This window comes from Apus apus, chromosome 23 (assembly GCF_020740795.1).
Source record: "Apus apus isolate bApuApu2 chromosome 23, bApuApu2.pri.cur, whole genome shotgun sequence".
Classification (NCBI taxonomy): domain Eukaryota; kingdom Metazoa; phylum Chordata; class Aves; order Apodiformes; family Apodidae; genus Apus; species Apus apus.
Genome location: NC_067304.1, coordinates 727598 through 741225, shown reverse-complemented (window position 1 = coordinate 741225; position 13628 = coordinate 727598). Strand labels below are relative to the sequence as shown.

At 40.7% G+C, this 13628-nt stretch overlaps 1 protein-coding gene across 4 annotated transcripts in view; it reads right to left on the bottom strand.

Moving 5' to 3' along the window:
- The window catches only part of KDM5B (lysine demethylase 5B), a 62220-nt gene that overhangs the window by 34672 nt on the left and 13920 nt on the right, over window positions 1-13628 (bottom strand). For all 4 annotated transcript variants that reach the window (XM_051639085.1, XM_051639087.1, XM_051639086.1 and 1 more), the window contains 5 exons: window positions 13301-13423; window positions 12325-12495; window positions 6324-6458; window positions 2246-2339; window positions 445-548 (listed from right to left, as the gene is read on the bottom strand). In XM_051639085.1, coding sequence (XP_051495045.1) covers window positions 445-548; window positions 2246-2339; window positions 6324-6458; window positions 12325-12495; window positions 13301-13423 — 627 coding nt within the window. The remainder of the gene's footprint in view (window positions 1-444; window positions 549-2245; window positions 2340-6323; window positions 6459-12324; window positions 12496-13300; window positions 13424-13628) is intronic.

Genomic DNA, 13628 nt, shown 5'->3' with positions numbered 1-13628 from the left:
TGTTGTTTTCAGCTTTGTAACAGCATGAAGCTTGAGGAGGAAGTAGGAGGTACATTCTAGCAGGCACAGATACTGCTTTGCTTCAGCCACAGGGTGACATAAAGAACACAAGAGCACCTGCTGTGATACAGGTGACAGGATATTTCCCTCCACACCCAAGAGAAACCCAGCAACACCTGAAACCAACATGAAGCAGGGGAAGGCTGACCTAAACCTCAGGAAAAGGTTTTTCACCCAGAGGGTGGTTGAGCACTGGAACAAGCTCCCCAGGCAGTGGTCACAGCACCAAGCCTGCCCGAGTTCAGGAAGTGTTTGGATGATGCTCTCAGGCACTTGAGGTGATTCTTGGGGTGCCCTACACAGGAACAAGAGTTGGACTCAATGATCCTGATGGGTCCCTTCCAACTCAGCATCTTCTCTGATTCTAAGGCAGGCTGTACTCACAGCATTAGTGGGTTTTTTAGACCGGACTTTGGATTTGTCTTTCTCTGGCTCCCCAGCATGTTCCCTCTTCTCAGGAAGTTTCCCTGGGCTGTGCATTTCCTTATCTGGTGAAGAGAAGAAAAAAAAAAAAAAAAGAAAAAAAAAAAGAGGGTATTACAATATGTTTTAATGCTTAGCATAACTTTTTCTTTTTTATTTTATTTGTTATTACTTGTTAGACTGCATCACTCCAAGATACCTGTTGAATTACTTGTTATCCCCAACACACACTTGTTCCAGCTGGCTTAAGGTAACATCTGAACACCTAGAAGTGCCTCCACAAGCTGGTGTTATCCAAAAAGCCAACCATGCCACCACCAGCTAGCAATGACTATCACAGCCTACATTTTTTTAGGGGGCATTTTAAATACAATGTAATTTAAGTTAAGAATATTCTCATAAACCAAGATTTTGTTTCCACACCATGTTCACAAATGTGGTTGAATTACTCCACCAATTTTATAGCAGAGTGTCACATGAAGACATGACACAAAACTGCAGCTTCCTACAATGAACTTCACACCCCAGTTTCTGGTAGCAACAGCTTTCATAAGAACATGTTGTCAAAGATGAGCACCCAGCAGAAGTAACCTGGGAAAAGCAGTTTCTTCTACATTCTACATTCTTACACTGCTCCCTCATTTGGGCATGTCTCTACTCAAGTCTTCATTCTTGACATGATAAAGAACCAAAAAACAATCCACCCAAATACAAGAACAGAACGTGGAGAATCCCAGCAACCTGGTGCTGAAGACAAGGGTGCAACAAAGGTCTTGGCTAAAATTGCAAGTGAGACAGAGACCTTTACAGCTGGACATGAGACAAGCCAAAGCACCTCTTGGAGTGCTAAAGCTCACAAATATTAAAGAGAACAATGTCTATGTAGATGAAAAACTCAAACATTAAAAAAAACAAAACACACAAACAATCTTGAGCATTTTCCTCTGCTCTTCAGAGGGGAAAAAAGGCTAATGGGTAGAGACACTCCTTATAGAAAAAGTTATCTAAAAGCCCCCAATCTACACAAATTATTGGGAAAAAACCATTTTGAATGGATAATGGAGACTGACAAATTATTTATTTTCAATTATTAAGTGGCTGTAAATGTTTCCTGTATTTGCTTTGCCAGATTATTTGTCAACAAGCTTATTCTTCTTTTGATAGCATGAAAGATTTCTTCCCAGTCTGTAATTATTATTTCTTAAAGAGAGGTAACAGCAGACTCAGAACTACCAATAGAAGCAATTTAAAAAACATACTACAGGAACTTTGTTGTCTAGTTCACAGCATATTATCTTTTGCCTCCATGAGTTTAATTTCCTGATTTCAAATTATTTTTTTTCCCTAAAAGTGTCTGAAATATGATACTTTCTTAAACATGTTTCCTCTGTCTAAATCCAGTAGATTCATGCTAACTATTTAAAATACAAAATAGAAATTTGTCTTAAATCCCATTTCTGCTTCCTCCTTAAGAGACACTGAAGTTTTAAGAAGCAGCAAATTTTTTTTCAACGGAGAGTATCTTTTTCTCTAAGAAAACTCAACCACTTACAAAGCAAACACAAGGATTTCAAAACCATAAAATAATTTAATGAAATAACAATAAATGCCAATTTAAGAATGAAGTTAACAGAAGTACTTTCCTTAGAAAAATACTTTGAATTGTTCCAACTGCTGAATTTAACTCTGGTCTTAAAGTGAGTTTGTACAAAGTCTCAGTCATTGTGTTCCCGGTTTGTTTCATTCCCCTTGTGCCACTCACCGTTTTCACACTTGGTAGGTGCACATCCCATTCTACGTCTCAGATTATGAGTTCTGGCTTCTGGAGGGTCAGATTCAGTTTTAATATTGATTGCCTTAAAAAAGAAACCAAAAGAGAGAAAAAATAAAAAAACAAGGATGTCATTAGAGGGAACAGTTTGGTGTTACAGTTGTATTTAGGAAAATGTGGGAAATGTGCTGGTGAGGCTGTGCCTTGAATCCTGGGGTCAGTTCTGGGCCCCTCACTACAGAAAGGATATTGAGCTACTAAAGCATGTCCAGAAAAACACAAGGGAGCTGGGGAAGGGTCTGGAGCACAAGTCTGATGAGGAGCAGCTGAGGGAGCTGGGGGTGTTCATCCTGGAGCAAAGGAGGCTGGGGGGAGACCTGCTGGCTCTGCAGCTGCCTGAGAGGAGGTTGGAGCCAGGGGGATTGGTCGCTTCTCCCAAGGAACAAGGGAGAGAACAAGAGGAAATGGTCTCAAGCTGTGCCAGGGAAGGTTTAGGTTGGATCTTGAGAACAATCTCTCCCCCAAAAGGCTGTCAGGCCCTGGCCCAGGCTGCCCAGAGCAGTGGTGAAGTCCCCATCCCTGGAGGGGTTTCAAAGCCCTGGAGATGTGGTGCTGAGGGACATGGGGCAGTGGTGGCCTTGGCAGTGCTGGGATAATGGTTGGACTGGATGCTCTTAAAGGTCTTTTCCAACCAAAATGACTCTGTGTCTATGTTCACTTGAGCATCTAGACCCAGGGCAGGTGCTCAAGGTCAGGCAGTTCTGACACACATGGGGCCTGCCCCCTGCTCCTCCTGCCCCTCAGCGCTGTGGGAAGAGCTGGATTCATCCAGCCCTCAGTCCTGGCAAGGAAGTGCCTGCTAAGGTCTAAATAATTCTCTGCAAGTCTCTACAGTTGGGTAACTTCGGTGGCAGACCCCCCCAAAGTTTTAAAATACACTTTTCCATTCTCTTGAGTGCTGAGAAAAGAGCTGGGAAAGACAACTTTGACTTCCAAATTAAAAAAAAAAATCTGCATACAGCTCTTCAGCCAGTCTGATAAATAACCTAGAGAGGACTGCAAGGGCTCAGAGAACTAGCTTATGTGTCCCTGGGGTACAAGGGAGGTCTTAAACCTGTAACCTGATTTGTTTTAGGGAAAAGGCAGATGAAGTTGGATAAAGACTCTGAGGATTTCATTTAAAACTCAGGGAACCATTTTATACTCACACATGTCTAAAAAGGCAACCTGAATTCTGCATTTCTGAAATACTTGTCTTCAATGATTTAAAAAAGAATTCAGAAAGAAATAACACAGGGAACAACCTGAAGATTTGAAAGAAAATGCTGCAAAAAGCCTGTGCCAGTAACGACACCATGTGTTTAGATTCATTTCACGGAACTTTATAAGGAGCAAAAGAGCATGGAACTTTGGGCTTTCATAGATTTTCCTTTTACTCTAGAGAAGCAGAACATACTCCAGCCTTCTCAGCAGGGAATTCCACTGGTGTATTGTGGAGCTTTCAACACAGAATAATGTTTTTCCATTTAATTCTTATATTTCTTCCCTGAAGTTTTGAGACGGTGGGAGAACAATTCTCATATCCCTCAGCAAAAAGATGAGTTTCTCCAACATTGTATTTTTTAAGCCTAATTTCTTAAGGAAATGAGGTCATGCAACCACTCTCTTGCTACTCATCCAAGCCAGTCCACTATCAACCATTCCTTGAACCACAAATAATGGGACTTGCTGGCCGAGCTCTAAAAGAACAACTTCCAGGCTGAATGTGTCACCAGGTGCTCCAAGGGCAGGGTTTGTTGTCCTGTTTGGGGTTATTTTGGTAGGTTTTTTTGTTATGTTTCATTTGGATTTTTACAGAGGTGGTTTTGGCATTATTTCCCCTTCACTTTTTGTGTTCTCTTTGCCCAAGTTACTGTCTCCATGAGACCAGGTAGAGGTCCCATTGCTTAAGATATGCAAAAAAATGCTATTCATGGTATTTAGTAATACTGAGTCAGGGTCACTTTACACTGATCCTCAAGAAATGCAGTAACAGATGCCCCATCTTCTGCATCTTTCACTTGTATGAGTTGTGTCTGAACAATGTGCTTAAGCCTACATTTAGCTTCACAAGAGCAGCTCTTTTTTTTTTTTGGCCTGAGCCTTTTATCAGATTGATTCATCACTTTCACTTCCACAGCATTGTTCTCATCTTTTACACTTACCTTTTCTAGAACAAGCATCCAAATCCTTTGCATTTCATACCCAGCCTATGACAGTCACTGCCCTTTTTCTTTCTCATTCTAATATGCATTTCTGGTGTTAATTTACCAGGTAGGAAAGGACGAAGTAAAACTATATGTGTCTTAAAACTGCCAACTAACACTTATCCTACAGGCTGTATATTTTGCTGGTAAGAATAATTTACAGTACTTTCCTGTAGTTCACTTATTTTAAAGGTTTCTAGCAGACCTTTAAAAAGAAGGAAATTTCCAACTGGTAAACATGAGAACGAACTTCAGTTTTACCATCTGACAAATCCTTCTGCAACTTGTTAGAGCAAGAAGTTGAGAGACATAAACCAAAACTTTACTACTTTGCAATCAGGACAGCCTCCTTCCACAAAAATGAGGTGCCTGCCATCAATAGTGCTCAGGGAAAGAGCTGGGAATGCAGCCTTGCCTTTTGGCTGAGCACAAGCAGTTTGTTTCCACAGAAAGGACAAAAACATGCACTTTTTGTTACTCATTGTCATCTTACACCAGTGAGAGAAACAGCAACAATTTTCAAATACATTTGTCCTGCTGTATCTTTGTGTGTCTTTAAAGGATACATGAGAACTAGTGATTTTCAACCACAGGTACTTCAAAAGGAAAGTTTCAGACCAAATTACTGAGATCTTTCAGAATTATAGATCTACTTGTAACCAGGTATTTGTGTGGAAAAGCTTTAGAAAACTTTAATTGTAGCTTATTTACTAAGAATAATTATAAGCAGAATTTGCAACAACAAAGCTTGGTAGCCTTATTGCTTGGTAGTAATAAAGACTGGGACTAGAACAATGGGAGTTAATAGAGAGTCTGAAACAAACTTAAATAGAAATCTGGATTATGAACAAAGAGAGTCAATCGTGACCTTCCTAACTCATGATGTCACCACTAATAGGACTGTCTCCAGGGAATAAGCCTCCCCTGCTCCTCATCTGCTCAAACAAAAGAAATAGTAAACTCTCAAGGCAGGAACATCAGGCTGGAAAGACTGAAGTCACAGTATTAGCTTTTGAGCAACAAAGGAGACACAGCACAATCTCCTAAAATATAATAAATAAATGTTCTGCTTATCCAAGTAAGTATTATTTCTTAAGCAGAGGGAAGATTAATCCTGTTTGACTGTACAAAACCATATTGACTTAACATTATGTAATTTTTTGCCTTATATTGCATTGTGAAAGTATCACAGACTGATAGAATTCAGAGTAAAAAATTAAATACAACAAAGCTAATGCTGCAACAAAAACCTCCTCTGCTCTAACATCTGGCTTCAACTCATGAAAGAATTTACAGCAACCTCCCAACACATTTAAAGAGCAGCTCCTGTTCACTGGCTGTCCCCTGAGGAAATGACAGAGATCAAATTGCAGAGGACAAGCTTCATGTCTAGAGTTTGCCACCTGTATTTTAATCTGTGAGCCCCCGATTATTTATAATCATGCCAAAACATCATCACAGCATACACACTCTTAACTGGTGTGAAGTGGAACAGCTTCAAGAGAAGATCCCTCTCACAACTCCCAACCTCAGTAATGCTTTTTCAAGTACCACCCATTCCTTGCCATACCATTGACAATTTGTGCATTTATCAATATTTACGTTTGTTCAACAATGACAAAGTTAAACCTGTTTACTCTGCATATACATTTAGTGATCTGGTCAAAGGAAGGAACATTTGCCCTGCAACTTCACTAAAACCTGTTGTGCCACGTGGCCCGGCAAAGCACCACGGAGCTGGGACGTGTGGCTGGGTGACCCCAGGACTCGTGCCCACACACACCCCCACACACACCCACACACACCCCCACACACACTCTCACCTCTGCTCTCAGGCGCTTTGCTCGACGAGCAGGTGGACAAGTTTCAGATGGCTGAACAGACTGTCTCTGTGGAATATCATGGGGCTTATATTCTTTGTCCTTGGTGTCACCGGTGAGATCTGGTTTCTGCAAGCACTAAAGAGACACTGTTTCTTAACTTCTTATACAAACTTCATCTAGAACAATTTCCTGGCTAATGTGAGAGAAGGTAGACAGGGCTTTAATAATTACTGTGCTGAGTTAATAAAAACAGAATTTATGACAATCACAACATTATCCATTTCAACAAGTCACAAAATCACTTTTTCCTGTCCTTTTAATGAACGCAACAGGCACAAATAAGGACATTAAACAAAGCTGAAGTTTTCCTTTAAACATTATGAGCACTGAAGATTTCTCTCTGGGAATGCCAGGATCAATTCTTCTAGCAGATGGGGCTTTTGAAGACTGTACCAACAGCATCCCGGAACCTGCTGCAGTGTCCTCAGGTTGTGTTACTGTAACACTAACATACAGAGCAATACAAAAGTAAATTGCAACCTCTGATGTATCCCTGTCTTAACTGAAATACAGTTTTGGCTCAAGAACATATTTTGGAGAGGACAACTCTGCTGTATGAATTAAGAGCAGGAGGGAAGAAGATGCAAGAACAGTCTAAGCTCTTTCAAGTTGCTGAACAAAGACACTGAATTGCTGAAAACTGTGCATACATTTGACAAGAAAAATAACAATTAATGACAATTCCAAGTGTGTCAAGCCACAAAACAAGCAGTAACAGCAGAAAAAATAGTTTTAAACAGTTTTTAATGAGTAAACAACAAATCCTAAAGAAAGAAGAAGCCCTATGTTGTCACAGAGTGTTTCATGCTAATTGCTGGATCCACATTTCCCCAGGTCTGTTGATCTGCTTCCATCACAAGCACCTTCTCAGCAACAGACAAACAGGACATGAATTGCACAAGAACCACCGCAGTGACATGAAGACTGATGCTCTTTAGACAGCACAGAAATCAGACTTTCAGAAACAAATGATAGAGGAGAGGATGGAAAAGGAGGGAAAAGTGGCATTTTAGAAGGCAGGTCCATGCTGAAATAAATACAAATTTAACACAAAATGAAATATCAGTCAAGGGTAGCAGGATATCATCCAAAGACAGTACAAAACATTGCTGAAAGAAGCTTCCAGTTTTCGTGAGGGCTGCCTTCAATCTCAGACTCTGTAACTCAAGTCCAGAGAAAGTCTTTGAAAGCAAATGTCTGACTTAGTTTCTAACACGAAATACACAAACCCACGCAACTTTGCAGCTTATACACAAGTCCTGGGCACGTCCTGTGCTGTGTGCTCAGAGGCAGAGCAGCCAGCTCTTCAGGAGAGGACGCAGGTCACTTTGAAAGATGATTATGTGAATTATTTCACATTAACATCAGTGGGAGAAAGTCAAAACTAACAATTTTGCAGGACAGAACATGGACACGCAGCAAAGGCAAGAAAGTAGGAAAAACATGAAAGTGAGAGAACAGAAAAGCAAATGAGATTATTGTTACACAGAACACTGCAAATTTAATTACTTCTATAAAATCTAGTTCCTTGAATCATGCACTAGTGTGAAACCCAAATCCTTCACTAAAAAATAAAATAATAGTTTCTGCTCCTTTTGGTGACAGGACGTATGATCCTTGAATGCAAACATCTGGAAGGCAAACAGCTTTTCCTAAAGAAAAGGGGAATGAAACCTTGAAAGAGAAAAGCAACAACTAGCTCATCTTGCCTCACCTCAATGGTGTCCAAGCAAAAAAAAAAAATTAAAAAATCCCAGAAAACATTCCCTAAATATTGAGGTTTCAACAACTATTTAACCAGAAACATTTCCCAGAGCCTCAGTAAACCGAAGGCGAAGCAGGACTATGAAATGGCTGCTAATTAACATTTTCAATTGCATCTAGAAGAAGAACTAGAAATCTAAGTCCTGTCTTAAGGATGGGAATTCCTCTGAACCTATTTTGCTCCTAGACTGACCTGACCAGCAGCCAGCATGGCTCCTGAAGGGCTGCCAGCTCCTCAGGCCTCTCCTCTCCCAGCCAGCAGAGCCTTTTTGGTAAGATTTTTTCACCAGAAGCTCATCCTGCATTGTGTGATCTAGACTGTGGCTGCACCGATAATCCTTGAACTCCAAATGGTGGCAGAGAGTAAGTGAAAAGGCAAAAACATTAAGGAGCAGCCCCTCTGGAGGCAGTCAAGGGACACAGCAGGAATGTTCACATGGCCTCCAGGATGACAAAAGACAGAAAACAAACAAAACAGAGCTATAATTAATAACCTCCAGGTTTAGATGTTTATGAAGTAGTAATTTACACATAAGCTAATCAACCAAGCTCCCTGTACTTGAAGAACACAACTGGTCTACCCCTGCTATATATCCACCTAAGGGTAAGAACCACTAGTATCACAGGATCACTCTGGCTAGAAAAGACCTTCAAGATCACTGAGACCAACCACTACCCCAGCTCTGCCATGTCCACCAATAAACCCTGTTCCTTGGCACCACATCTGTCTGTTTAGATGTCTCCAGGGATAGTGGCTCAAGCACCTCCTTGGACAGCCTGGATCACCAAGTCCAACTCCCGCCCCAGAACAGGACAACCCCAAAGTTCACACCATGTCCCTGAAGGGTGTTGTCCAGATGTTTCTTGAAAACTTTCAGGCTTGGTGCCATCACTGCTTCCCTGGGGAGCCCATTCCAGTGCTCCACCACCCTCTGGGTGAAGAATCTCTTCCTAATGTCCAACCTAAACCACCCTCTGGGTGAAGAATCTCTTCCTAATGTCCAACCTAAACCTCCCCCTGCACATCTTCCCACCATTCCCTTGGGTCCTATCATTGGTCACCAGAGAGAAGAGGTCAGTGCTACCAGATGGTGCTTATTTTTCTCCAGTAACAATAAAGAGTCCTGGAGAACTATCTCACACAGAAGCATCTTATTAGAGGCATAAACATGAATCTTTGGACATATGAATCGGGAAGGTTTAGATATTAGAAAAAAATCTTCACTGAAAGGGTAATTAAGCTCTGGCACAGGCTGCCCAGGGAGGTGGCTGAGTTTCCATCCCTGGAGATATTTAAGAAACATCTAGATGTGGTGCTTGGGAACAAAGTATTGGACTTTAGAGTTGGGTTAATGGTTGGCAGAGTTAGATTACAGTTGGGCTCCATGATCTTAAAGGGCTTTTCCAACCAGAAAGATTCTGTGATTTGCACTCAGGATTTTAAAGCCTTAGTTTGGAAAAGGGACCCGACCCAGAACTACTGAATCAGATGCATTCACTGAGGAACAGAACACCACAAGACCATCTCTAGCCCCCCTGGAACTGTAGCTGCATTTTAAATTAAGAAAATCACAGCAGATTCTGGACACTCAGCTCATGTCAGGGGACATTTATCCATCTGGGCACAGAGCAAGATTCTGCAGCATCACACTCATGGTTACTGGTGCTCAGAATTCAAGGGAGGCACAGACAGAACCAGTTCACCACCAGCTCTGCTGCACCACTCTGGAGACAAACACTCAAGACCTGTCTAGTCCAATGTTTCAAGAGAAGAAAAAACTACACACATCCTTGGGGAGAGCTCCTTGGACTATTAGAAACTGGCTGATTTCAGAAATTTTTGCCATTTGACTGAACAAGAGCTTTAATAAAACATGTCATCTGTTCACCCCTGAACAACTCCAAAGAGTCTTCCTATTTTATTATGTAAATAGAAATATCTCCCACTGGGGTATTTGTCAAAATAATTCCTGAAGCAAGTTTAACATATATTTAAGCCAGACATAAACAATTCACGCTGTACACAGATGTGGATGAGATTCAAGCAGAGGCAGAGTCATCAGTGGAAAATACATCATTTCATATTTTGGGCTTTTGCAGAAAAAAGTCAATGAAGATTGCAAGTGCTACCAATTTAAAAAAAAAAAAAAAAAGAAATTAGTGAATGCTAGCACTAATGTTTTATGGATCATCCTGGCTGCATGAAGAGTTTCCTTCAAAAGGCTTGTTGCAATATGACAAGAAGGAACCACACGTCTCAGACTGACAGCTGTCAAATCCAATAGCTACATCTTTGCCAAAACCAAAACTCAGAGCTGCTTAGATCCCCAGTGAAGCACTGAACAGACATCACGAAATGGACACCTACACAGGAAACAGCTGGGAAAGCACCACTTACTGAGAACACAGGGAAGAAAGGCAGAAAGAATCACATCTGAGATTCTCCCTTAAAAAAAGGATTGTAAAACAAACTCAGCTGGAAGACAATACTGTTAGAATAAAAAAAAAAGCCAAATGATAAGTGAAAAGTGAGCTAAACCAAACATATTTCTGTGGATTCTTTCAGTTATTTTAAAATATATGTCTCTGCCACACATGGGGGGAGAGTATTTAACCAGCTTTTGGGAGGAGGAACGAGTTAAAAAATGAAGTTAGCTGTGCCTACCAGGCTTCTTCTGACCTGCACCTCCTAAACACATCAGTTTGGAAATGGCAGGTGCCTGTTCCAAGTGGGAGCTTGGGAAGTGACATTTAAAAAGAAGAGTGACCTCATCTGAGAAGGTCCTTCCCTTCCAAGTGAACATCAGCTGCATGACAAACACTCACAAGGGAACCCACATTTCCCAGGCAGTGTGGATCCAGGTCAGCTGCTTTACAACTTTGAATTAGATCTTTCCCTGTGCAACTGTATCTCAAAAACAGGAAAGCAAAGCCAGGTGTCCCAACACACCTCAGATTAAAAAAAAAAAAAAATGGATTCAGAGTTTTCAGACCTCATAAAAATGTGAATTTTTCAATGAAATGCGTTCAGAAAATGGTATTCCTTTCCACTGCTTAACATCAATGTCTCTGAGACAAGGCAAAATATTTTTGATACAGTAGCTTCCATATCACAGAGGTATTTATACTCAACTATAGTTTATTCTTATCCTACATTTAAAAATACTCAAACCTACACAAGTTAAGTTGCTCTTCTTCTGAAGGGCCTACAGATTCTAGCTGTTCTTCATTGAAAGCAATCACCACTAGCTAAATAAAAAGCCTCCAATTCCAACCCTTCTTGACCTAAGTCCCTCCATCATTTTGGTAGCTTTATGTGAAAGGCTTTCTGTTGATTTCTGTGGACAGAGACATGTTTGTAACAGGATTTGGGCTTTTACTGCTTCAAAAAAGGCCAACACCTCTCTCTGAAAGATCACACTATGGTAAGGGTGTTTCAAATAAAGGAAAATGGATGTTGGCAGCTGCAACCTATTTTGGTTTTCCAAATAAATGAGTACTCCTCTAAAAGAAAAGCCCTGTTCTTCATTAGAGATTACATTGCTTCCACTCTTAACCAACCCTGACTTCTGTTTTAACGCTCAAATCTAAGCAAGAAGGATGAAGATTTAAGCTTGAAGAAAGTCACAAGCCGTACTGTTAGGAACACTGCAATCTCCACAAAGCATTCTTGAACTTGGACACTTAGTGAAAGCAAGATGAGTTAGTGTCACAAAACTGCCATGGTTTGATACAGTCCCTCAGTCACTGTGTGTAAGTGATGCAGACCAGCAGCATTGTGGTTCCACAGAGAAGGACCTAAAATGATCTGTGAACGCAGCAGAATTTTGCATTAGATAAAACAGCATTGAAGACATCGTTACAGGAAGTCTGGAAGTCCATTATCATGAGGTTTCTCTAAGCTATAGAGGGAAAACACAAAAAGGCAGTATTCAGAGCTGTCAATAAGAGGTTACCTCAAAGAGTAATCCAGAAACTTTACTTTTGATTACAAGTTTGCCTCTGGCCTTCTTAATTGCTTCACCCTGAACTTCCAAACTCAGCACCACAGACCATGTCTTGTCACCTGCAGGCCACAGAGCATTCAGTGCAGCCTTTGGAAATGTTCCACTGGTCAAAAAACCACCAGACTGGCTGCTAAATTAATTGGACTTCAGTTAGCTTCACTATAGCTTACCAACAGGCTTGCTCCAGACTGGAAGAGATTGTAAGGATAGAGGATGCGCTCGTAATGCGCGCGGATGTGCGAGCCCACGGCCTTGCCAGGAGCAAATCCCATCCTCGTGGCTATTTTGGTCCATTTTCTCTCTTTGCAAACTACATCAAATCCTCCTTCATCTGCAACTAGCTAAAAAGTGAAAACAAAAAGAGGTTACATAGGTAATACTAAAATGATCAGCGTTTAAGAAAAGCGCTGCTAGCTTAAAAGGCCCATTTGCTATTTGAAACCCAAAAACTGTAGGTTTAAAAAAAACCAACACAAAACACCAAAGTTGTTTCAGAGCTATCACTGCAACACAGCATAAAACGTATTCAGAAATTGTAAACTTGCTGAATTACTTTACAAACAAGTCAGCACTTGTATTAGATGACCAAACAGTAATTCAGCTCACTTTGAAGAGTTTGCCTGGCTGCAATTTGTCACGCCTCCACTCTGTGTGACAACAACTTCCTAGCACAGTATGAGCAGTTCTTCTCATTGGAATGAGTTCTATGAAACAGGCTCAAAAACAACAAAATAAAAACTATGCTAAACATAAAGAAAACAGTGAACATATCCCTGGGATCAGTAAATCCCATTGCTTAATATCAGAATGCAAGCTAAAAGTAATTCATTTTTTTCTCCCACATTTCTAATGGGAAAGTGTTTTTCTCATGGCTGTCAATGTTCAGAAGCTCTCTCTTACAGTCTAGGCTTATTCTTGATGAGTTTTTGTATCCAAGTTCAGCTTTAAAGAAGAGCTGGAAATTTAATTTGATCTCCTAGAACTCCCATGATATTGCATTTTCTTACTGTTTTGTCCTATTAGCTCTGTTAGGTTAAACGAAGTAACACTTTTTTCAGCTTATACTCAAAAATCTCCCTTGAACAACTGTGACCATCAGAGAAACTAAGATAACATATTTCTGGACAAGTTTCTCCATTGTCTTACTCTATTCAGCTGAAATAAATCCAAGATCTTCCTCTCCACATGAGGAATTTTCAGGGTACATCCTTGAAGCTCCCAAAACTTTGCAATCTGGTCCAGAAAATTCAGCTTTACACGAGTTTGGGCCTGGAAAACAAAAACAACAAAAAATTAACTCCACACTAAATACAGATTAAGCTTTTGTATCCCAGTGTTCACAGGGCTGCAGCCTCAGCTGAGGGCCTGGCTCTTCCCTCTGCCAGGGAAACTGCATTTTTTCATTGTATGCTGAAAAAAATAATTCCATTCAGATACCACCAGTCTTTTCTTAAGTCACTTTTTGTTAACTTTT